Consider the following 26,630-nt stretch of genomic DNA (forward strand, 5'->3'; position numbering starts at 1 on the left):
ATGTTATTTGATACCGACCGAGAGACGAAAGAATATTTTAGGGGAACGAAAGAAAATGAACTGACGGGCTGGAAGAAGGGCGTAGGCCTAACCCGTGGTGGTGGTGGAACGAAAGAAAATGAACTGACGGGCTGGAAGAAGGGCGTAGGCCTAACCCGTGGTGGTGGTGGTGGTGGTGGTGGTGGTGGTGGTGGTGGTTTACTGTCACGTACTTGATCGTGATTTGTCAGATATAGATGTAACTGTACGTACAAAATAAATTACTGTCTGTTAAAGAAGTGTAGTGTCTTCTTTCCAGCCCATGTTGTGTACAAATACAAAATTTCTGCTACGATGATTCCTGCTCATTCTTCAACCTTTTTAGAATGGTAGACATTACCGAAAGAGACTGTAGATCGAAAGTTTGATCAAGAAGTGATTAGGGATTCTTGCAGTGGTGAGGTTATGGGTACACCCCCCCCCCCCCGCCCCCCCCCCCTCTCTCTCTCTCTCTCTCTCTCTCTCTCTTTCTCTCTCTCTCTCTCTGTGTGTGTGTGTGTGTGTGTGTGTGTGTGTGGGGGGGGGGGGGCGGAGGGGGGGGAGGAGCTCGCGCTTATCTTCTTTTGTCCTGTCTATAGTTGAGGGAATTGTTCCCAAATACAGCACTTTCTCCGAAGTAGAAAAAATGCCACTTACTTGGTTCTTTTGAACATTTTTCTGAACCCACTAAATGTAGAAATGTGGAATCACCATTTTGTGGTTCGAAACAACAGTTCCGTTTCTCCTACTTTCCACCATGGTTGCTAATGATGGTGTGTTTGTGTCTCTTTCCAGGGACAGCTGTCGGGCCATGGAGACTGGGCGAGTTCTTGGGGCCAGCAGCCTCACCTCACATAGCCGCCGCCCACTCCAAAACGCTGACGTCCAGGTTAGCCGGCACTTCTTCCTTTTGCTGTCTTCAAACTGGTGGGCGCTATCTGTTTCCTTAAAAAAAACTGTTCAGACCAGGAACAGAAATCAAAATTTATGTCTTGCTTAGGTTAATGTAAATGTACGACCATGGTAGTTAATATTATTTTTATTTATTCGCCGTTTTGTTAAGATGTAATTCAAAGTCGACTGAAAAAGCTGTGTCGGCAAAATCTGGTGACAGGTGAGTTGTGTAGACGCCTACTATGTCGGATCGCTGGGTAATGAACTGTACACGTAACCAGAGAAAGTGGGCACTTGATGTTAAGGGCAACATACAGCGCTGCGGAACAATTCGAAGGTCAAAATTAACAAAAAGTAAGGGGGAGGGGTGCGGGATCCCATTTGAAAACGAAAAGCTGACTACAATGGGAGCGTTCGTGGTGGATTAGGGAGAAGCCATCTTTAGCACAGACAGATACCACAGTTAAAAATATTAACTGTTCATCTGGAACTTTTTTTTTCGTTCTGTGAGGTGTCAGTTGAACTGTTCAGCGTGCCCCTCAGATGCTATAGCCGATCCATGGTGTCCTACAGCTCCGCATAAGATTGCGCAAATTTAAGAAAAACAATGTCACGCAACGCAAATATTTTATCGAAGGAAAAACTCTAGGGTGACAAAATTAAGCATGAAAGTACGGGTATCACACCACATGTGGATACATTAATGAGGGGGCTCATCTGAACGACAAAAGAAAGAAGCAGTCACTGTAACAATTTGGTTTATCAGCATAAAGCTACAAACATATGAATTACGCACTGAGATTAGTGTGAAAAGATTTATTTAGTCGACAAAAGTTTATAAGTATGAAATCTAGCTTTGGTACAGGAGGGTAGGCTGGACACACGAACTGTATCGCGGATACGGCAATGACTGCAACTGCAAGAATGGTTTGGGTTTAAAGAACCCAGAAAAATAAGTACGGAAACCAAAAGAATCACCAAAGTGCATAATAGAAGCAACTAACTGGCTCCGAACGTTAAAACTTTGCAGATGAGCCCTTATAAAAGTTAGCCAGCCTCGCGTCCTCCTCGATCTGGTGATTGCGTCGCCAGCTCGTTCTTACCACTCCTGTACGGTGTGATAGTGGAGGACAGTGGCAGTGGCGACCGGGAATACTTAGTCCTGCTCGCCCGTTGTACCCAGTTCTGACACGGAGAAATCCTCCTGTGTGACGCCTCGGCAGCAAGCGTGTTCTCTTACAGCCCCCAGCAGCAAGTCTGCCCTCTTCCGTCGCCTGGCACCCAAGTGTTGTCTGCCGCAACTCGAAGCAAGTCGGCTATTGCTGCCAGTGTAGGAATCTCGCCGGCCAATTGCAGCTGACCTTGCGAGCTCCAACAAATAATAATTTCGTAAATCAGTTGAACACACACCTACTCTCACAGATTTTTCTCGTGATTAACCAATGATGGTTTGGCACGGGGAGGAAGGTAGAAAATCTCCGCAATCCGTGACAGGTTTCTAACTCCAGCCACCTGAAGGGCTTATGCATGGGCAAGAGTGCCTTTTACAGAAATAATTGTTGTGACACAATTAGAGTGCCTGGTACTATGATTACACTCACGCTTAGCCGTTTTCACGGCTGCGCCTGTCTTCACATCTTACCTTCTGAAAAGGACTGTTTCCAGTGTCTGACACAATAGAGATTTGTGGCAGATACGCTGCTCCAAATAATTTGCAGCTCTGAGGTGGTACATGGAGGATCCCCCCATCTGCTGCCTGTTCCAGAGGACGCTTTCAGCTCTGAACTCGTTTATGAATCCTCCTGAGTATTTTAGGTAAACTTCACCGTTGCGCGAGCCAGCCACCCCTCCCAGCCACACACACACACACACACACACACACACACACACACACACACACACCGTAATAAAAAAAAGGAAGAAAGAGACGTAGTAATTTGGTGAGCAATCGTCTGCAGTTATGATGCAGCGTTAAAGAATAGACAACATTGACTTGAGATGTGTATATTACATTATAAAATACCTTGCATGACACTTCGGGGATAAATTTCCATGTAACAATAAGATGTGTGTGTTTCGAAATATTTATTTGTTCACAGTTAAAACAAATACCGTCTATATATCGATGATGCAACCGAAACTTTGGCGCAGACAATAAAAAATTTATAATTAACAATGCAGTTGTTAGTACACTGCAGTTTGGTGACGGCCAAATAACTGTAAGTCAGAATGAAAATGAGGTACAAGAAGCTGTTTTTACTTTAAGTAAAATAACCAGAGAATACAGACTGCACATCAGTTACGAAGACAAAATAAATGGCATTTGAAGGACACCAGCCTATGCGAGTTAAGATCAAAATTGACAATCACATCAAAGAGCTAGTTAAGACACTTAAACTTTTATAGGGCAATATTACATACGGGGGAAATAACGGAATACAAAACAAGTGTTCAACGATTTGTGTGGAACTACATTCAGAACGTTGGGAAAGTAAGTCGACAGTGATTACCTCGCTTGTCTGTGGAAGTGGGAACACTGTGTAGAAGCGTTTTCAATGTTTTATCTTTCCTAAACTTTTGTCATGTTGCTGTGCGTTTTCTTGGAGTAACGGACGGTGAGATATGCGGTGGGAGACACACCCTCTGCATCGCGCCAGCACTATCATCCTCCGAGGACCTCCAGCTGCACCTTGGCCAGAGCCGCTCGCCCCCTTATCCCCTTTCACTCCCTTCCTGGCTCTCCACGATTTTATCTCTATTTTACTGTATTTTGCTTAGTCAGGTCACTCAATATTTGCTTCCTGTTTAGAGACACACGTGATGAAGGGACCGATGAGCTCGTAGTTTGGTCCCTTTAACATCCAACAAACCAATAAACAGAATTTTTAAAATCCTTGAGAAAGCCACGAATGACGAAATTATTCCTCCTGGTATGAATGATATGAGGTAAGCGAAACTATTCTCAACTGACGGGTATGAATACTAACGAACTGTCAGTTCCATGAGTTATGGTTGTAAAATATTGACACATTATTTACAGAAGAATGGAAAAACTGGTGGAAGCCGACCCTGGGGAAGATCTGTTAGGGCTTTTTGAGAAATCTAAGAAAACATGAGGCAATACTGACCCTATGGCGTATCTTAGACTGAAGAAAGGCAAACCTACGTTCTTGGTATTTGTAGATTGAGAGGACGCTTTTGCAAAGTGGACTACACTGTTTGAAATATTGAAGTTAATAGGGATAAATACAGGGAGCGCAAGATTAGTTACGCCTTGTGCAGAAATCGGAACGCAGTAGTAAGAATCGAAGGACGTGGAAGGGAAGCATAGGAAAGAGGGAGTGAGACAGATTTGCAGTTTGTCACCGATATTATTCAATTGGCACATTGAGCAAACTGTGAAAGAAACCATGGAGAACTTCAGAAAGGGAACTGTAATTCAGACAGAAGAAATAAAAACCTTTACACTTGCTGAAGATATTGTAATTGTCACACTCTACACAGGATCTGTAAGAGCAGTTCAGTGAAATGGATAATATCTTGAAAAGCCGTTGTAAGACGGACGTCAACAAAAATAAAACACGGCTTATGGAATGTATGGAATCAAAAGATCTGTCAACAGACTGGCGGGGGTCGAACAGCAAGACGGTGGGAGTGTGAACCAGACTACGGTGTCTAAGAGAGGACGGTGCTACGGGTGTGAAGATAGAAAAACGCAATATATTTCTTACAAATGCTCTAAGTTTTTGTGTTTCAAAAACCACTCAAGTTTATTTTATAAAGACTGCACATAGTGCCCTGGAGTGGTAATACGACATGTGGAAACAGTATGTTCAAAAGACATTGTGGAGACTCTCCGTTTACTTGCAACGTTTTCGTACAGGTTTTCCACTCAGCTATTCATACCTGAGTTTGGTCATCGTAGCTTAAATTGTTCTTCTTCGTGTGCTATGACACACATTGTGTAACCATCTTTGTCCTGTACAGTATGTAAATGTTAGAATCACTGTGTAATTTCCTTACGTAGTAATAACACCCCCCTCCCCACCCCCCACCCCCAATGAACCATCGGCCTTGGCGTGGGTGGGGAGGCTAACGTGCCTCAGCGATACAGATACCCGTACCGTAGTTGCAATCACAACGGAGGCCTATCTCTTGAGAGGCAAAACAAACGTGTGGTTCCTGAAGAGGGGCAGCAGCCTTTTCAGTAGTTGCAGGGGCAACAGTCTGGATGATTGACTGATCTGGCCTTGTGACACTAACCAAAGCGACCTTGCTGTGCTGGTACTGCGTACGGCTGAAAGCAAGAGGAAACTACAGCCGTAATTTTTCCTGAGGGCAGGCAGCTTTACTGTATGGTTAAATGGTGATGGCGTCCTCTTGGGAAAAATATTCCGGAGGTAAGATAGTCCCCCATTCGGATATCCGGCGGGGACTACTCAGGATGACGTCGTTATCAGGAGAAAGCAAGCTGGCGTTCTGCGGATCGGAGCGTGGAATGTCAGATCCCTTAATCGGACAGGTAGGTTATAAAATTTAAAAAGGGAAATGGATACGTTAAAGTTATAGTGGGAATTAGTGAAGTTCGGTGGCAGGAGGAACAAGACTTTTGGTCAGGTGAATACAGGGTTATAAATACAAAATCAAACAGGGGTAATGCAGCAGTAGGTTTAATAATGAATAAAAAATAGGAATGCGGGTAAGCTACTACAAACAGAGTAGTGAACGCATTATTGTGACCAAGATAGATACGAAGCCCACGCCTACTACAGTAGTACAAATTTATATGCCAACCAGCTCTACAGATGACGGAGAGATTGATGAAATGTATGATGAGATAAAAGACGTTCTTCAGATAGTGAAGGGAGACGAAAATTTAATAGTCATGGGTAATTGAAATTCGATAGTAGGAAAAAGAAGAGAGGAAACTAAGTACGTGAATATGGAATGAGGGTAAGGACTGAAAGAGGAAGCCGCCTGGATGAATTTTGCACAGAGCATAACTTAATCACAGCTGACACTTAGTTCAAGAATCATGAAAGAAGATTGTATACGTGGAAGAACCCTGGAGGTACTAGAAGGTTTCAGATAGATTATATAATGGTAAGACAGAGATTTAGGAACCAGGTTTTAAACTGTAAGACATTACCAGGGGCAGATGTGTACTCTGACCACAATCTATTGGTTATGAACTGTAGATTAAAACTGAAGAAACTGCAAAAACGTGGGAATTTAAGGAGATGGGACCTGGATAAACTGAAAGAACCAGAGATTGTACAGAGTTTCAGTGAGAGCATAAGGGAACAATTGACAGGAATGGGGGAAAGAAATACAATAGAAGCACAATGGGTAGCTTTGAAGGATGAAGTAGTGAAGGCAGCAGAGGATCAAGTAGGTAACAGGACGAGGGCTAGTAGAAACCCTTGGGTAACGGAAGAAATATTGAATTTAATTGATGAAAGGAGAAAATATATAAATGCCGTAAATGAAGCAGGCAAAAAGGAATACAAACGTCTCAAAACTGGGATCGACAGGAAGTGCAAAATGACTAAGCAGGGATGGCTAGTGGACAAATGTGAGGATCTAGAGGCATATATCACTAGGGGTATGATAGATACTGCCTACAGGAAAATTAAGGAGACCTTTGGAGAAAAGAGAACCACTTGTATGAATATTAAGAGCTCAGATGGAAACCAAGTCCTAAGCAAAGAAGGGAAAGCAGAAATGTGCAAGGAGTATATAGAGGGTACATACAAGGGCGATATACTTGAGGGCAATATTACGGAAATGGAAGAGGATGTAGATGAAGATGAAATGGGAGATGTGATACTGCGTGAAGAGTTTGACAGAGCACTGACAGATCTAAGTCGAAACAAGGCCCCGGGAGTAGACAACATTCCATTAGAACTACTGATAGCCTTGGGAGAGCCAGCACTGACAAAACTCTACCATCTGGTGAGCAAGATGTATAAGACAGATGGAATACCCTCAGACTTCAAGAAGAATATAATAATTCCAATCCCAAAGAAAGCAGGTGTTGATAGATGTGAAAATTAGCGAACTATCAGTTTAATAAGTCATGGCTGCAAAATACTAACACGAATCCTTTACAGACGAACGGAAAAACTGGTAGAAGCCGACCTCGGGGAAGATCAGTTTGGATTCCGTAGAAATATTGGAACACCTGAGGCAATACTGACCATACGACTTACCTTAGAAGAAAGATTAAAGAAAGGCAAACCTACGTTTCTGGCATTTGTAGACTTAGAGAAAGCTTATGACAATGTTGACTGGAATACTCTCTCTCAAATTCTGAAGTGGCAGGGGTATAATACAGGGAGCGAAAGGCTATTTACAATTTGTACAAAAACCAGATGGCAGTTATACGAGTCGAGGGGCATGAAAGGGAAGCAGTGGTTGGGTACGGAGTGAGACAGGGTTGTAGCCTCTCCCCGATGATATTACTCAATCTGTATATTGAGGAAGCGGTAAAGGAAATAAAAGAAAAATTCGGAGTCGGAATTAGAATCCATGGAGAATAACTAAAAAATTTGAGGTTCGCCGATGACACTGTAATTCTGTGAGAGACAGCAAAGGACCTGGAAGAGGAGTTCAGCGGAATGGACAGGGTCCTGAAAAGATGATATAAGATGAACATCAACAAAAGCAAAATGAGGATAATGGAATGTAGTAGAATTAAATCAATTGAATTAGATTAGGAAATGAGACACATAAACCAGTAAATGAGTTTTGCTATTTGGGGAGCAAAATAACTAATGGTTGAAATAGACAGGATATAAGATGTAGACTGGCAATGGCAAGGAAAGCGTTTCTGAAGAAGAGAAATTTGTTTACATCGAGTATAGATTTAAGTGTCATGAATTCGTTTCTGAAAGTATTTGTATGGAGTGTAGCCATGTATGGAAGTGAAATGTGGGCGATAAATAATGTAGACAAGAAGAGAATAGCTTTGAAAATTTGGTGCTACAGAAGAATACTAAATATTAGATGGGTAGATCACATAACTAATGAGGAGGTATTGAGTAGAACTGGGGAGAAGTGAAATTTGTGGCACAACTTGATTAGATGAAGGGATCGGCTGGTAACACATGTTCTGAGGCATCAAGGGATCACCAATTTAGTATCTGAGGGCAGCGTAGAGGGTAAAAATCGTAGAGGGAGACAAAGAGATGAATACACTGAGCAGATTCAGAAGGATGTAGGTTGCAGTAGTTACTCGGGGATGAAGCAGCTTGCACAGGATCGAGTAGCATGGAGAGCTGCATAAAACCAGTCTCTGGACTGAAGATTACAACACAACAAAACAACAAAGTAATAAACGACAACAGTTTTCTCAAACCCAAAGCAAAACGTGTTTGTTTACTTCATCTAGACAACCTACGTCAGTGTGAAGCCCTATTTGCTTGCTATCCTTAACAAATCAGACTGAGACGCCTTGTAGCAACGGTGGTACAAACGAACACAGTAGTAACGCAGTGTTAAGTGGTACTGAAGGAAATAGATTTTGAAACGTGACAGTCAAAGTCGTAGATGAGTTTCGTTAATGGGACAGCAAAATAACTGATGTCCGAAGTAGGGAAGACAGCGAATAGTGAGAAAAAGCAATTGTGGAATAGAGGAATTTGTTATTTAACATAAACTGGTTACAAAGTCTCTTATGAAGCACAAGAGTTGAATGCAGTGAGGGGGCATCCCATGCATGTAGGTCGCGGCATTTAGGCAGGGAAGAGGAGGGGGATAAACTAACATGGAGAGAGCATCAAACCATTCTTCGGGTTGATGGCCACAACATGGAGACTAACCGGTTGTAGTTCGTCCCGCAAATCACTTATGAATGGCGTGTGCCACACATGCAGAAAGATGATTTGCAAAACTTACATGTAAATGTGGATCAAAAGAGGATGGAAGTATTCGTGCACTCAGAACATAGGGGAAAATTTTAATTATTAGCAGTCGTTTTATTCTCCGAAGGACTAACACAAAAGTTTTGGTCAAAGCTCTGTGTTTACTTGATCTTCAAGTTTATAATTGTTCGGTCGTCACACCACGCACACGCTTCATCAGCTGGCAGTAGTGACCACACTTGATATTATGCAACTGAGTAGGTAATTCCTTGATTAACAAACATTAGTTGGCAACTTACCAGTTGTGGTCGAAGGTGAGGATGGTAATCGGTTCCTGAGGTCGCAAACTTGGTCCAGGTGGTTTATCTAGCGACTGACTTTGGTTTACACCCTACGCAAATGACAGTGTCTGGTTATCTGCGAACAATCTTTCGTATATCTGTATTATCGCGATAAATTTCCGCGGCGGAACACTGCCGCCAGTTCGACGCGAGATTTCATCAGAGAAACATCACGGTAACACTACGTCCATCTTAGCGCGTCTCATATTAACCTCTGTGTACGTGTGTTCGCTATATGCATCAAGTGAAGGAATATGTGCGAGAAATCACTGGAAAGACCAAAAGGCAAGTACAGTACAGTAACTTAATACTACTATCGAAATCTTACCTTGGTAGGGCTAATATTAGTGTTGTGGAAAAGATGTTAGCGGCTGCATGCATTGTATTGCATAAATGTTCTGGCATAACACGTAAGCCACCAGGTTCTTATGAGCGACAAGTTTTTCCAGATCTTAATTGTTTTGTTAAAAAGCGAAATTTCTATTCTGACTTAATTTTTTAAGTGTTTATTTCAGTTCGTCATCTTACCGGTTAAACAACGTTTTTTAAAATATGCTAGAATCTATGAATTATTACACAACAAATTTCGTGCCTTGCAAGTACTTACGGACTAACGTGTTTGATTGGAATACAATGGTAAACTTTGCAGGATGAACTACGCACAGCAGTAATTTCTAACTTTTGTTAATGTTTTCAGGATTTTTGCCACTTCGGTAGCTCTGATTAATTATATATTATTGACTGTCTGTTGAAAATTAGGATACCAGTACAGACGAAAGGCTTTTAATTGCCTCTCGTGTTACAGTTGTTTTCTTTTGTCTCGAACATCAGATCATCTAACAATTTTGGTGCTTTCATCAGTGCTTTTTCTGTAAGATGTATGTTTCAACAGTTTTAGTATTACTCACTAATCCCCGAAAACGAAATATATGACGAAAATGGCAAATATATAATCGTAAACTAGAAAAGTTTCTTATTGAAAGTTTTTTACGTTTTGAACTCCCCCGTTCGCACAAACACGTCTGTTTTTTTAAAGGGCGTAATGTTTTCCTATAGTAAATTTCAGTAAAGAGCAGTTGAGCTCAACGCTAATCTATGCACCAGTAAACAGTTGTAGTTGATAAGCTGTGCGAATGTCCGTAGAGATGTAACAGAGCTATTGCAAAACCTGATATCAGGTAAGAACAGATTGATAGTTTCACTGTGTTCTTTTGCTGCCACTGGTTGAAACTCCTAAATTAAACGAGGAACAAAGGTACACTTCTTGTAATAATCGTACTTTCATAATGGAGAAATGTACACATGCAATTCGGTGCGCGTGTAACAGACTACAGGGAAGAGCTTAGTGCTGTGACTCATGTTCCGTCAAAGACTTTCCTTTCTGTTAATTGTCGTGACTTGCACGTCTAACAAAGCTTAATGTATGTGGAAAATACAGTATTGCACCAAGTTTCAGAATCCAAGCTCATTAATCCCATAGGCAACGCTAATTAAGGATTGAGAAGATCTAAGGAACCTTCTGCTACGTGAGTGGTTTACGTTCATTTTAGATAAGTCTCTTCAGAATTTTGTAACTACGTCTAGCTCTCGGCAGTTACTTGTAATCTTAGATGAACAAAACGCATCCACTTGGGTCAGAGGCAACAGCGGCAAGGCAGAGGCGTGGCGAATGACGTCACTGGCTGGATGCGTTCTGCCCAAGTAAACTGTCGCCCCCCCCCCCAGCCGGCCACCCGCCCGCACGGCCACCCCCCCGCACGGCCACCCCCCCGCACGGCCACCCCCCCGCACGGCCACCCCCCCGCACGGCCACCCCCCCGCACGGCCACCCCCCCGCACGGCCACCCCCCCGCACGGCCACCCCCCCGCACGGCCACCCCCCCGCACGGCCACCCCCCCGCACGGCCACCCCCCCGCACGGCCACCCCCCCGCACGGCCACCCCCCCGCACGGCCACCCCCCCGCACGGCCACCCCCCCGCACGGCCACCCCCCCGCACGGCCACCCCCCCCGCACGGCCACCCCCCCCGCACGGCCACCCCCCCGCACGGCCACCCCCCCCGCACGGCCACCCCCCCCGCACGGCCACCCCCCCGCACGGCCACCCCCCCCGCACGGCCACCCCCCCCGCACGGCCACCCCCCCGCACGGCCACCCCCCCGCACGGCCACCCCCCCGCACGGCCACCCCCCCGCACGGCCACCCCCCCGCACGGCCACCCCCCCGCACGGCCACCCCCCCGCACGGCCACCCCCCCGCACGGCCACCCCCCCGCACGGCCACCCCCCCGCACGGCCACCCCCCCGCACGGCCACCCCCCCCGCACGGCCACCCCCCCCGCACGGCCACCCCCCCCGCACGGCCACCCCCCCCGCACGGCCACCCCCCCCGCACGGCCACCCCCCCCGCACGGCCACCCCCCCGCACGGCCACCCCCCCGCACGGCCACCCCCCCGCACGGCCACCCCCCCGCACGGCCACCCCCCCGCACGGCCACCCCCCCGCACGGCCACCCCCCCGCACGGCCACCCCCCCGCACGGCCACCCCCCCGCACGGCCACCCCCCCGCACGGCCACCCCCCCGCACGGCCACCCCCCCGCACGGCCACGCCCCCGCACGGCCACGCCCCCCGCACGGCCACGCCCGCCGCACGGCCACGCCCGCCGCACGGCCACGCCCGCCGCACGGCCACGCCCGCCGCACGGCCACGCCCGCCGCACGGCCACGCCCGCCGCACGGCCACGCCCGCCGCACGGCCACGCCCGCCGCACGGCCACGCCCGCCGCACGGCCACGCCCGCCGCACGGCCACCCCACCCCCCCCCCCCCACCGGCCACCCCACCCCCGACCGCCACCACCCCCCCGGCCGCCACCACCACCCCCCGGCCACCACCCCACCCCCCGGCCACCACCCCACCCCCCGGCCACCACCCCACCCCCCGGCCACCACCCCACCCCTCTCTCTCTCTCTCTCTCTCTCCCTCCCACGCCCGTCAGGAACATTATTACTATTCTAGCCTCTGCATTCTTTGTATAAAAGTCACTTTCCACTCATATTGATCTTCACTTCTCTGGACTACCTTATCATCGCACCCACAAAACACTGTATCATTGCACAACATTGAAGTTTTTGCAGTTAGGTTTTATTATTTTATTTATTTACACATTAAGTTCCGTAGGACCAAATTGAGGAGCAGATCTCTCAGGTCACTGAATGTGTCAGTACATGAAATCACGACATAAAAGTAATAACTGATGAAAACAAATGTTTATGAACCCGAAAAAAGTCCATAAGTATACGCAGTCAGCAATACAACAAGCATCAGCTTAATTTTTCAAAGAATTCCTCGACAGAATATAAGGAGTGACCCATGAGGAAATTGTTCAGTTTCGATTTGAAAGCGCGTGGATTACTGCTAAGATTTTAGAATTCGAGTGGTAGCTTATTGGAAATCGATGCAGCAGTATACTGCACACCTTTCTGCACAAGAGTTAAGGAAGTCCGATCCAAATTCAGGTTCGATTTCTGCCGAGTATTAACCAAGCGAAAGCTGCTTATTCTTGTGAATAAGCTAATATTAATAACAAGATATGACAGTAAGGCATATATATATATATTGAGAGGCCAATGTTAAAATACCCAGACTCGTGAACAGGGTCGACAAGAGGTTCGTGAACTTACACCATTTAATGCCCAAATCGCCCATTTTTAAGCCAAAAATATCCTTTTAGGATGGGAAGAATAATCCAAAATATAATACCATATGACATAAGCGAATCAAAGTAAGCATAGTAGACTAATTTTCGTGTCGAACGATCACTCACTGCAGATACCGTTCGAATAGTAAAAATGGCAGTATTAAGTCTTCGAACAAGATCCTGAACGTGGACTTTCCACGACAGCTTACTATCTATCTATCTATCTATCTATCTATCTATCTATCTATCTATCCCATTCTGGGAAATTAAAATGTCACGTTTTGTTGAATTGCGTGTTAAAAACTGTAAAAACTGAGTCTTACTGTGATTTAGCGTTAATTTATTTTCTACAAGCCATGAACTTAGGTCACGTACTGCACTATTTGAAACTGAGCCAATGTTGCACACAATATCCTTTATTACCAAGCTAATGTCATCAGCAAACACACACATTTTAGAATTACCCGTAGTACTAGAGGGCACATTATTTATGTACATGAGGAACAGGAGTGGCCCCAACAGTGCTTCCTGGGGCACCCCCACTTGACTGTACCTCAATCAGACCCCCACATCACAGCTATTCTCAACATTGTGACTAATGGCCTTTTGTTGTCTGTTGCTGATGTAAGAGGTGAACCAATTGTGAGGTACTCCCCATATTCCGTAATGGTCCAACTTCTAAAGCAATATTTGTGATCAACACAATCAAATGCCTTAGTTAAATCAAAAAGTATGCCAAGCGTTCGAAACCTTTAGTTTAACCCATCCAGTGCGTCACAGAGAGAAGAGAATATAGCATTTTCAATTGTTCAACGATTTCTAAAGCTGAATTGTACATTTGATAACAAATCGTGTGACATAAAATGATCAATTACCTTTACATACATAGCCTTTTCAATAACTTTTGCAAACACTGATGGCATAGAAATCGGTCTAAAATTATCTACATTGTCCCTTTCTCCCTTTTTATGAAGCGGATTTACTACTGAATAGTTTAATCTTTCAGGAAACCGACCATTCCTAAAGGAAAAATTACAAATATGGCTAAATACAGGGCTAACAAGAGAAGCACAGTACTTCAATATTCTGCTAGACACTCCATCATAACCATGAGAGTACTTAGTCTTCAGTGATTTAATTATTGACTCAATCTCCCTCTTGTCTGTATCACAGAGGGCGATTTCAGACATCAATCTCGGAAAGGCATTTGCCAAAAAAATTATTTGATTCACCGTAGAAACTAAATTTTTGTTTAATTCACCACCAATTCTCAGAAAATGATTGTTAAATACTGTACACGTATCTGATTTATCAGTGATAGAAATATTTTTACTGCGAACTGACTTCGTCGTCGACCTTGTGCTGCTGACCAGATACTTCCTTCACTGCGGAGCAAATGGTTTTAGTTTTATCCTGTGAATTAGCTATTCTATTTGCATACCACATACTCTTTGCCTTACTAATAACATTCTTAAGCATCTTAAAATACTGTTTGTTGTGGGCTACTGTAGCTTGATTGTGACTACATCTAACATTTTGATATAATTACCGCTTTGTTTCACAAGATATCCATATCACACTAGTCAGCCACCCGGGCTGCCTATTACTGCTAGTAACCCGTTTAGAATGTTCTAATGGAAAGAAGCTCTCAAAGAGCATGAGAAATGTGTTAAGGGAAGCACTATATTTATCATCTATGTTATCGGCACTATAAACATCCTGCCACTCTTGTTCCTTGACAAATTACAATTAAAAATTACTGCCAGTAAACATTTCGAAAACATTGAGCTGTCCTCATTTGTTTGAAACTGTCACAACAGTAGCAGAAGCATGTGTCTCCGGTTTCCAGATTTGTGGACGTTTGAAGAAATGAATAAATCGAATAAATGATGGTATTGTGTTAGAAGCAAGTATTACACCTTTGAGTAGGGGTGCGCTTCAGGAGTCCACGGGCATGGTAAATGTTCGGTTTTAGATTGATATAAGAAACACTGCTAGACCGTTTAAAGTGTTTACGTTCGTCTGCGTGATAAATATGCTTTACAATGGGCATATTCAGTCGGCTGAATATGAAGGCTGAAAAACCATTGACAGCGTGTAGAGGAGGAGGAGGGGGGGGAGGTCGATGCCGTTGAGGGAGGGAGCGAGAGGCGTGATATGGACGGTTGCCGGCCACACCAGTAACTTCGAAAACTTAACAGGTAAAAATATTCAGTAGCAAAAACAGAATTTTTCACCTTAAAAATAGAATAATGCAACGACACGTTACTTACTTAAAGGCAGCGAAATTTTGTGTTTTCTGAGAAAGGAATAAAAATTGTCTAACTTTCGAAACGTAAATGAACCTCGCTGTTAAAACCTTGTCCTGAAGGTAAATAGTGTAACAATTATCGAGGATATTTCACTCTCCAGTTCAATGTTCAGGTGGAAATGTAGCTTTCTGGTGGTAATAGCGGCATTGAGCAAGTGCTCTCTGAATCTTTATAAAGATCACATGAACATATCGTAGTTGTCACAGTTTCTTACAGTCGATTTTTAGTGTGCTGTGTAGTATATGTCCCCGATGCTGCTTTAATGATAAGTCGTTGTAGTAAAATCAGTTTTATTATAGTGGAGCTCGCTATATACACGTATCATCACACGGCCCCATCCCAATATCGTAACTGTCTGAGGATGACCAAAATAATAAGACACCGGGAAACAGCTGAAAGTGTGTAAACGCGACTGTGATACAGGTAATTCTTCGAACACGTCGCCGTGTTATGTGCTGTGGTTACAGTAAATAACTCTCTTTGCACTAGTAAATTACCCAGTGCGTGTTATTTCTATTTTTTGTATGTTTTATTTATTTATCCTGATCACATGAGGCTCATCATGCCTTGGCTTCCCTCTAATCATACATTCTACATATTTTACTTTATGTTCGCATAACGGCACATGTTTGGTAAAGAGAGTTTAGTGAAGGATAAATAGAACACCTGAAAGGAATTGTAACACAGTGGAAAGCAGAAGTAGCTATAGCAAAAGAAAGACAGAGTTCATAGTTGTTCGTGTAAAGTAGAAACAACAAAGGCACGTTACAATAGATTGGCTCAAATTGGGGCCCTGGTAGACGTGAGGTAGGATGTGGGAAGCAGAGGAATTACATTGACGACATAAGGCTGACTCATATCGACATCAGGAAACCAGTTATTTCTACGTAAGGGAGCGGCTTGTAGAGAGCAGTTAGGCGATACCTGTCTTCGAGCAGCAGAGTTATCATCATCTGTCCTACTGCCCTCAGATACGTTAAAGATAACGGGCACGGCCGCGTCTGAGATAAGGCGGCGAGGCGTCTTTGTTGTTATCCGCAAAGTGGCTCGTATCGTAAGCCCTTTCATGAGGCTGGCTTTCAGACAGTGTGTTTTCGCTTGTGTCTGTGCTCTGTACCGTATGCGGACAGACTCCCAAAGTACCGTGTGTAAGACTTTCTTTCAACGATGGAGGAAAACAGTAAAGACGTGCACATCTTTTTACGCTGTAGCTTGTTGCGCTGCGTTCATGACTGCACGCAAATGTTCAGAATTCGTTTTTCTTCGTACCAAATAGATTTTTTAAAATGATATTTAAGAGGTATGATCTCGCTTAGGATACGATGGCTCTTTCAGTTGAAGCAAATACCGCCGATAATCAGGGTTTCGATTTGACGTCCAACCCGAAGCACGGTTTCAATCTATATGGAAGTTTTACAATAATATACACTCTTCTGAGGATTGAGAGGATTGGTTTTGGAATGTGTGAGTTGATGTTGTGTGAGCGAAATGCCTAAGCGAGAGGTTCGCAACCGCCTATCCACTGATCATAACGCCACATCAATATCATAGTCCGCTACGAAATTAATGCCCTTGTTCCCTGCCATATACAAATGAAATTAGACCATTTCCACCATATCCGAATGTGTAAATCGAATAATTTTCATAAGCAGACTACAGGAAGTGTCCTCAACCCAATCTCCTTGTCCAGGCCACTCCTTCAGCCCTCTTTTAGCCTGTTTTAATCGCTTTTAGATTCGGTTTACTTCCTTTCTGCCTCACTCAATTTTCCATTCTAGGCGTCACACTCTATGGAAGTGGGCGCTCTTGACTGTAATGGATCCGGGTGGAACGTTTCCTGTCACATACAGAGCCCTGGAGACGCCCTTTCCTATTTGTTCACCACGCTTTTGTTGCTGACGCCACAAAATATGCCCGTTACGTTTTTAGCCTTTTCGCTTGCACTGATAGGAATCCCCTGTCTAGATCAGGTCACGTTCTGGTGGACGTCTCTACTTCTGGATGCACCACTGTTCGATCGTGTGACTGACCCTCTTGCTGTTTAGTCCTTTAACCTCCTGCTCCCCCCCCCCCCCCTCCCCCATATCAATCAACTCACTGTTACATGTGGTTCAGTCTGCCTAATCCTTAAACAACGGATGCGGTCTGTCTGAACAGATTGACATCACAGATCAATTTAGCTGCTTCGATTGCACGTTCACGCTTACTCGGTGTCAAGATTTTCATCGTGGATGTCAACACGATATCATACGTATTAGAAGACCTGTCATCTCAAAATAGAATCTTTTCTACATGTTCGTGTTCTTTTTCCCCCCTCCATGTGATCCTAAAAACATTGTATAGTAGCTTCCTATCTAGTTATTCCCGCCTAGTTATGTCGAAGGGCAGTCGACCAGATGATAGTGATTTGTGTCCAAAATAAAAGGCACGGTCAAATATATTGGACAGTTCTATTCTTTAACTATCCAAAATTCCCACGTATTTGTAAAGGACAATTTTTTACTGTGACAAATGTCTCGATTATGTCCCCCAAACGTTTGAATATTGGGGGAATAGGATAGCCAGATTATTGTTTGAAACTCTTCAAACTGCCCATCAAGTGAAGCATCGTGATTTCTTGCCTTTAGAGGGTGTCGATAATCCTATGTTTATTTTGAAGGCGGGGTGAATGAAGAGAGAACTGATAAAGTCTCTACGAAAACGATTATATCAGTCACCAAAACTGAAATAAATAGCAGTATTAGCTGCTTCATTCATGCTGCCTAACAATCGTTTGGACCCATTCCCAGCCTCCGGTGTATTTTTAACGTGTTGGATCGATATAATAGTCAGAGGTTTGTGGTATATCCTGATCTGATCAGGTCACGTGCTTCTGTTTGTATCTATGCATGTTTTGTGTCCTCGAAGGTCACCTCTTCAGTCTTGCATTAGATAGGTAAAACCGCTCCGAACCAGAAGATGATTTGAATAAAGTAGTGATCTCCAAGCATGACTCAGCTGTAGGTGTTATTCTATTATCTTGCTCAGACATTGGGGAGAACCAGTTTCAATGGGCACCACTGTTCGTGTCATCCGATCCATCCAGATCAGTTTATTTCTTCACGTACACCAACAACTGCCAGTAATGAAAGTCACGTTAGCTCTTAAAAAATTCTGTAATAGCCATTGATCCTACGGACCTTGTAAGCTGATAAGCGCAAAGGCACGAAGACATACGTGTGTCGAATATTTCTCGTAATTAGGTAATAGTAACGCGTGTGATAGTTCCGCACGTTCTTTGTCGATAATATATTGGATTAAGAGAGCGAGGTTAACTTTATCTTCTTCACTTGAACGAAGAGGCCTGTTTTCTCACATTTCCTATTGTGACGTATAATAGATAGCTCACCAGCCGACCCGTCAATTGTTGGGAAGATCTGCAAGGTACACAGACTGGTGTAGATGATTTTAGCAAATTTGAAACTTTGCATTTGATAGTAAAGCACTAGTGTTCTTTTAAATTGCTGACACGATGTAAACAGATTGTGAAGTGTTCATAGTTATCCGTGGAATATCGTTGACTGTAAGATATCTTCTGGTATGCTAGTAAATAAACGCTGCTGGCCTTAAAATGTTGACACAATGAAGATGGAAAGCAAGAAACAAATTGACATGAAGCGTTGTTGTACATGTTTGGATGTGCAGATAACAAGCATTTCTGCGCTGCTGCACGAAGTAGGTAGAGTACACCATCTACATTGGGTGTGTTTAAGGTAGATTACGTCGTGTGTTCCCCATTCAGAAACCACATTTCTGTAATGGCTCTCTGTGACATGATTCTGTTATGCCTGGTATAACAAGCATAGGCATCTACCAGCGCGTGTCGGAATTCGACAGCAGCAGGATCGTGCACTACCGAGGTGTGGTTTACCGTTCTGTGATGCTGCTGCTGCTGCTGCTGCGCGCGTTGGTCGAGATGCGACGACTGTCCAGTGAATATAGAATGAGCAGGTGCAGGGGGGACATAGTCAACGCCGTATACGATAATAAAGCCACGACGCGCACACTGAGCCACGAAATGGGCTTGTTTTCAGCAAGACAACTATCGACACGGACAGTTCAAGGTCTTCCAGGGCAGCACGGACTGCTCGCGCCAACAATGGTGCGCCCAACGACACTATGTCGTCTGTCCAAACGAGTCTCTGTTCTAATACAGCATAACGATGGACGTATCAGTGTTTGGGCATCTCAGAGGATAACCAGTGTTGCCAAACTATATTCGACATCTTCATGCCAGCTCAGACTTGGCGTGATGATATGGTGAGCCGTTGGCTACACGACTTGACCACCTCTGGTTCTCAAAGGCGGTAATTTGGCAGCAGCCGTTGTACTTCTGACGTGTTACTGTCTGTGGCCATGGTATCTTCGAGGTTTCGGTGTTACCTTTCAATACGATACAACAAGACCTCACATTACCCTTCTTTTCCTGACCTACCTTCCACTGTTGCACTGGTTAGGACGTCGTCCAGACCTCTCACCCATCGGATGCTGACGTTGTTCCCTTTTTATAAATTAATTTTCCAGATTGCAAGCATCATAAAGCATCGAAAAAGGGGGAAGTGCAACTATCCTCATTGCCTCTGAAATTATTGTAAATGATGCTTGTGTATACTTTAAATGCAGTTGTATTCAATGATTCCGATGGAATGGATGAAAATGAAATTCAAGCGAAAAGTCGTCGTTGATTAATGGCGCGCTCAGTGACAAATGGCCGTGTATGTAGTTAATGTTCATACAAAAGAAATTAGTTTGTTAGAAGTTAATTGGACTTCGAATAAAGGTGCAGGTTCTACTTTTGAGGAATAATAAAATAACTAACCATAGAGTGCTTAAGGTGCTCGATCGTTGCGTCACCAAACCAAGTCGCTCAAAGTTTAAATTAAACGGTCATAAATGACAAAATTTTGTAAATGGCTGGAGCAACAACTGTAAGGCGAAATCTTCATGAAGGCAATAATAACCAGCCAGTCGGTTGCAAAAAGGAAGGTTTATTTAAACCCTTCCACCACGGTTTCAACGTTTACAAAAACATCTTCTTTATAAGGAAAGGAGTGACATCCTAAATAGGTTATCGGTCAATACATGCTAAGCGTACCTCATTAATGACACAAAAGTTACTCAAACTTACTGGATTACATGCTATAGCCGAAGTACATTGAAAATTAGCCGAAAGACGTCAGTAAAATATAAAATTTAACGTCCATAATATTATAAACTTGCACAACATGGTCGTCGTCATCACTGAGTAGTAGCCCACCAATGTACAGCTCAGGTTCTAGCGTCGCATACGGGGCGTCTGGGCCAAGGAAAGCTTCCGGCGAGAAGTATGTGTGAGCAGAGTGCGAATTACTGAATGAACGTTACTATGCTGAACATCCTTAAAACGTTAAGAATTAAAATATTGATATTAAAAAAAACAGCTCATATCCTTCGTTATGATGATGTCTTTCTTCATGTTTTGATGTTCACAATATCGAAGATAAGTTGTATTTATCAGTCACACACGTTTTTACCATCTTCCCCTCCCTCCTACCTCTTCCTCCATTCTCCAGGTGTTATGCAGTTTATATTATTTACACTGTCACACAGTTTACATAATTCGATTTTACCACGATATACCTCTCTTGAAGGTAACTTATTCTGGGTTGCCAATTTGTTAATTTTACATAAGTTCATAGCTAAATGTGATACGGTTTTTAAAGTCATCGTTTTAACATGCATGAGCTTTACGTTGGTGATATACCAGTTTTTGCGCATATTTTTAATACTATGAACGTGAAATTTTATATTTTGCTACGTTTTTTAACTAAGCTTGACGTACCTCCGCTACAACATATTAAGTTTGAAGAATTTTTGCATCCGTAATGAGTCACTATTGCTTTTATATATATGTTGTTGTGGTCTACTGGTTTGATGCAGCTCTCCATGCTACTCTACCTTGTGCAAGCCTCTTCATCTGCGAGTAACTGTTGCAACCTACATTCCTCTGAATCTGCTTAGTACATTCGTCTCTTTATCTCTTGGCCTGCCTCTGCGGTTTTTACCCCCGAAGCCTCCACTTCCCTCCGGTACTAAAACTGTGATCCATTTATGCTTGTCCTACCAACCGATCCCTACTTTTAGGGACGCTGTACCTTAAAGTTCTTTTCTCCCCAATTCTATTGAGTACATCCTCATACCGTGGTCAAGGGGCTTCAATAAACCTTCCGTTTTACAACTGACTGGCTGTTTATTGTATCTTCACGAAGGGCAGACATTAATTGCATATTCGAATTAAAACAAAAGAACTGAGAGATTTGTCGTTTTACGAACTGAGAAATAGTGTGAAATATAATGGTACAATTATTAATTGCAAATAACATCCGTATCTTGCCGATGCCACAAGAAGAAGAAGAAAATCTAGAATCGCGTCATTCCTCAGATGGAACAAAGATTGATAGAGCATCAATGGGATACAGATATTTATTTGTCCAAGAATTTGCTTTTCTATGAGAACAACCAAAATCAATAGTTTTTTGTTGTTTACTCAAGGTAACTGCGGATTCTCGCAAACCTTATACAGAAATAGTTACGTGCCAATCCATATGCAGGAATATTGATTGATATTATTATATTCATGTCCCTTAAGGACCATTCAATGAGGCACAAAAGTTCAACCTTGCGTCTTTATCAAAAAATATGTAATATTGCACCTGGTGATGGGCTGGCAAGAAACTCGTAGGCTGCTACTCGCGAGCCACTGCGACTGGTGAACTCTGGACCAGAGCTCAGGCAGCGTGGAATGACGTTCCCGTACCTGTCATTCTCAGTTCGTCTCTGCTCCCAGCCGGATTAGTCATAGTTGCTGCAAGTGGTGGTAGCTCTTTGTACTAGAGTTCGCATTCTTTATATTCCGAAACCACGTACAAATTTAATCATGCATTGTTAATTGCATCACTTGGCTGCACGCTAAGCGTTCCTATTAAGAGTACTCTTCCAAACTGAACAACGTAGAGTCATCTGAACAATATCGATGGTCGTTTCGCCTTATTTCACATTGACTAGGACGTAGTGCTATTGAGACTAAACATTTTCAGTTGAACCTTCAGACTGTGACAGGACTTAGCTAAGCCAGTACTGGAAAATCTTGAGAGAACTGTGCAGTAGAATTAACAAGGGGACAATCTGACAGAGGGCTTCGATACCATTGTCTGGCCGGCGCATCTCTGCAGAGCCTGCTGATGCTGCGCCAGCGCGCTTTCCGCGCGGAGAGAGCACCGGTTGTACCCCCCCCTCCCCACCCCAGTGGGTACCACGATTGCTTCGTCACTGCTACTACTGGCGCGAGCAAACAGTGCAAGGGTGTTCTGTAGCGGACCAACAAAATCACATTCTGCACGGGACTGGATAACTGCTCATTGGGATTCCCTAAATCCGAATATTAAGTTCAGCACATACTGTACTTCAGCTTATTTAACTTCTTGAAAGGCTATAAAGTTTCCTTTGCAAATTCTTCCCTTGCGACTGTACGAGGTGCATTCAAGTTCTAAGGCCTCCGATATTTTTTTTCTAATTAACTACTCACCCGAAATCGATGAAACTGGCGTTACTTCTCGACGTAATCGCCCTGCAGACGTACACATTTTTCACAACGCTGACGCCATGATTCCATGGCAGCGGCGAAGGCTTCTTTAGGAGTCTGTTTTGACCACTGGAAAATCGCTGAGGCAATAGCAGCACGGCTGGTGAATGTGCGGCCACGGAGAGTGTCTTTCATTGTTGGAAAAAGCAAAAAGCCAAAAGTCACTAGGAGCCAGGTCAGGTGAGTAGGGAGCATGAGGAATCACTTCAAAGTTGTTATCACGAAGAAACTGTTGTGTAACGTTAGCTCGATGTGCGGGTGCGTTGTCTTGGTGAAACAGCACACGCACAGCCCTTCCCGGACGTTTTTGTTGCAGTGCAGGAAGGAATTTGTTCTTCAAAACATTTTCGTAGGATGCACCTCTTACCGTAGTGCCCTGTGGAACGCAATGGGTAAGGATTACGCCCTCGCTGTCCCAGAACATGGACACCATCATTTTTTCAGCACTGGCGGTTACCCGAAATCTTTTTGGTGGCGGTGAATCTGTGTGCTTCCATTGATCTGACTGGCGCTTTGTTTCTGGATTGAAAAATGGCATCCACGTCTCATCCATTGTCACAACCGACGAAAAGAAAGTCCCATTCATGCTGTCGTTGCACGTCAACATTGCTTGGCAACATGCCACACAGGCAGCCGTGTGGTCGTCCGTCAGCATTCGTGGCACCCACCTGGATGACTCTTTTCGCATTTTCAGGTCGTCATGCAGGATTGTGTGCACAGAACCCACAGAAATGCCAACTCTGGAGGCGATTTGTTCAACAGTCATTCGGCGATCCCCCCAAAACAATTCTCTCCACTTTCTCGATCATGTCGTCAGACCGGCTTGTGCGAGCCCGAGGTTGTTTCGGTTTGTCATCACACGATGTTCTGCCTTCATTAAACTGTCGCACCCACGAACGCACTTTCGACACATCCATAACTCCATCACCACAAGTCTCCTTCAACTGTCGATGAATTTCAATTGGTTTCACACCACGCAAATTCAGAAAACGAATGATTGCACGCTGTTCAAGTAAGGAAAACGTCGCCATTTTAAGTACTTAAAACAGTTCTCATTCTCGCCGCTGGCGGTAAAATTCCATCTGCCGTACGGTGCTGCCATCTCTGGGACGTTTTGACAATGAACGCGGCCTCATTTTAAAACAATGCGCATGTTTCTATCTCTTTCCAGTCTGGAGAAAAAAAATGGGACGCCTTAGAACTTGAATGCACCTCGTATTAAGACGATTCCTTGAGCGTACAAGAATACCAAGAAACGGACTTGGAAGTACTCGTTGGGGTTGCCAGCTGGAATGTAAATAATTAGTTAACGAAGTCCATCGAAGGGGGCCAGAGGATTTGATCTTAAGTGCATGATTTCAGCGTTTGTACAGTAGAAAAAATAAATGCTAAAACGAATACCTATGGCTTCCGTACCACGGAAACTGATTACGAAAACATAGGATCTGAAAGTATAACTTCTGATAGAAACAAATAAATACAATAGTGTTATTAAACTAAAAAAGATCGATGAGAGTCCTTGTGCCATAGTGGCAGCGCCTAATTTTTGAGCGGATAACAATAAATTCCAGCATGATGCGTAACTTTGCATGGGGGCTTAATTAAATATATATAAGATTGAAAATACTTTTAATTTTTGTATATCCGTTTACGCAGTGTCTCGTAAACGGTTGGCCCTGACTAGGATTGTTACGCTATCTGACTGCAAAGAACAATGTAAGAAAATTTCCGTAAACACAGTTAATTAATTAAGACCCCAGCAACTATAAAAATCTACGAAACCAATGAGCACAAGAGTAACTGTTCTGTATGTGGGAGTGTGACTCAACGTCCACATCTGGCACGGTTCTTTTCCAACAAGACAAGAATTTTGATACCAATTATACTGACGTGACAAAAGAAATTTAGAAAAACTATAATTACGCAAAAAAATCACAATTACACTCTAATCCAAGAACACAAGCCAGATGCTTTGTTGACTGAACCTGTAGTGACACATTATTTCAGATACACAACTAATAAAGGAACATTATAAATTTTACCTTCATATATATTGACGAAATGCACTCATTACAATAACATCTGCTATCTCTCCCATCAAATCACTGCATAAGACAAGGAACAACACTCTTTACTACAACATCTCACTCCGACTTCACGACAAGCAGTGCCCACTAGCACATCTCGGTACGAACTCTTAACACACACTGTCCTCTACGAGCTCTCTGGTAGCACTGACTGCTACGAACTTTCAACAAGCACTGACTGCCACGAACTCTTAACACGCACTGCCCTCTCCGATCTCTTAACAACCACTGACTGCTACGAACTCTTAACACGCACTGTCCGCTACGATCTCTTCACAAGCACAGACTGCTATGAGCTCTCGACAACCACTGACTGCCACGAACTCTTAACACGCACTGTGGAGGCGGCTTAATAGTACTCTTTGGCGCACTCTCTGGCGCAGTGGCACAGTGTAGCCACCTTTCATATGCCCTTCCTCCACAGGCCAGAATTTGATGCTATTTTTGCCAGCATTGGTGGTGAAAATACCACCAAATTCGTCCAGAAAAATACAGACAAAAATAAAAGATAATATTAATACCTAAACATCACATAACTAGTTAAAAATTTTGGCTTTGCACTGACCTTTTACTAACCTAACATATGAAATACAGTAAGCAATGCAACTTCTTTTCATGCATGTGACTTTACATAATAGTTTACACAATATACAAAAAATCAGTTTATACAAATGTTCAAAAAAAAAGGGACACCAACAGGTTACATCTTTTCAGTAAAAGCAGTCCATCAGTGGCACCCAGTAAAGTTTAGCAGGTACACCCAGCAACTAGTCACATTCATTCAGTAGAAGCAGATCCATCTGTGGCACCCAGTAAAGTTGCAGAGGTACACACAGCAACAAGTCACATTAGCTCAGTAGAAGCAGTTCATCAGTGGCACCCAGCAATGTTGAGTTGGTACAGACAGCAACAAGTGACTTCATTTCAGTAAAAACAGTTCATCAGTTGCACCCAGCAATATTGAGTAGGTGCAGACACCAACAAGTGACATCATTTCAGTAGAAGCAATCCGTCAGTTGCACCCAGTAAAGTTTAGCAGGTACAGACACAACAAGTGACATTATTTCAGTAGAAGCAGTCCATCAGAGGCACCCAGCAATGTTGAGTTGGTGCAGACAGCAACAAGTGACATCATTTCAGTAGGAGTAGTTCCATCTGTGGCACCCAGTAAAGTTTAGCAGGTACACCCAGCAACAAGTCACATTAGTTCAGTAGAGGCAATCCATCAGTGGCACCCAGCAATGTTGAGTAGGTGCTCACAGCAATAGGGGACATCTTTTCAGTAGAAGCAGTCCATCAGTGGCACCCAGCAATGTTGAGTTGGTGCAGACAGCAACCAGTGACTTCATTTCAGTAAAAACAGTTCATCAGATGCACCCAGCAATGTTAAGCAGGTGCAGACACCAACAAGTGACCATCATTTCAGTAGAAGCAGTCCACCAGTGGCACCCAGCAATGTTGAGTAGGTGCTCACAGCAATAGGGGACATCTTTTCAGTAGAAACAGTTCATCAGTTGCACCCAGTAAAGTTTAGCAGGTACACCCAGCAACAAGTCACATTAGTTCAGTAGAAGCAATCCATCAGATGCACCCAGCAATGTTAAGCAGGTGCAGACGCCAACAAGTGACCATCATTTCAGTAGAAGCAATCCATCAGTTGCACCCCGCAATGTTGAGCAGGTGCAGACACCAACAAGTGACACCATTTCAGTAGAAGCAGTCCATTAGTGGCATCAGCAATGTTGATCAGGTG

General features: G+C 43.9%; 1 protein-coding gene across 1 annotated transcript in view; it reads left to right on the top strand.

Moving 5' to 3' along the window:
• Positions 1-26,630, top strand: part of LOC124788827 (glycine, alanine and asparagine-rich protein-like) — a 118,877-nt gene continuing 92,247 nt past the window's right edge. Inside the window, exons 1-3 of the mRNA XM_047256108.1 lie at positions 1-208; positions 814-907; positions 1,082-1,132. Of these exons, the coding sequence (XP_047112064.1) occupies positions 1-208; positions 814-907; positions 1,082-1,132 (353 nt within the window). The remainder of the gene's footprint in view (positions 209-813; positions 908-1,081; positions 1,133-26,630) is intronic.

Source organism: Schistocerca piceifrons, chromosome 3 (genome assembly GCF_021461385.2).
Source record: "Schistocerca piceifrons isolate TAMUIC-IGC-003096 chromosome 3, iqSchPice1.1, whole genome shotgun sequence".
Lineage (NCBI taxonomy): Eukaryota > Metazoa > Arthropoda > Insecta > Orthoptera > Acrididae > Schistocerca > Schistocerca piceifrons.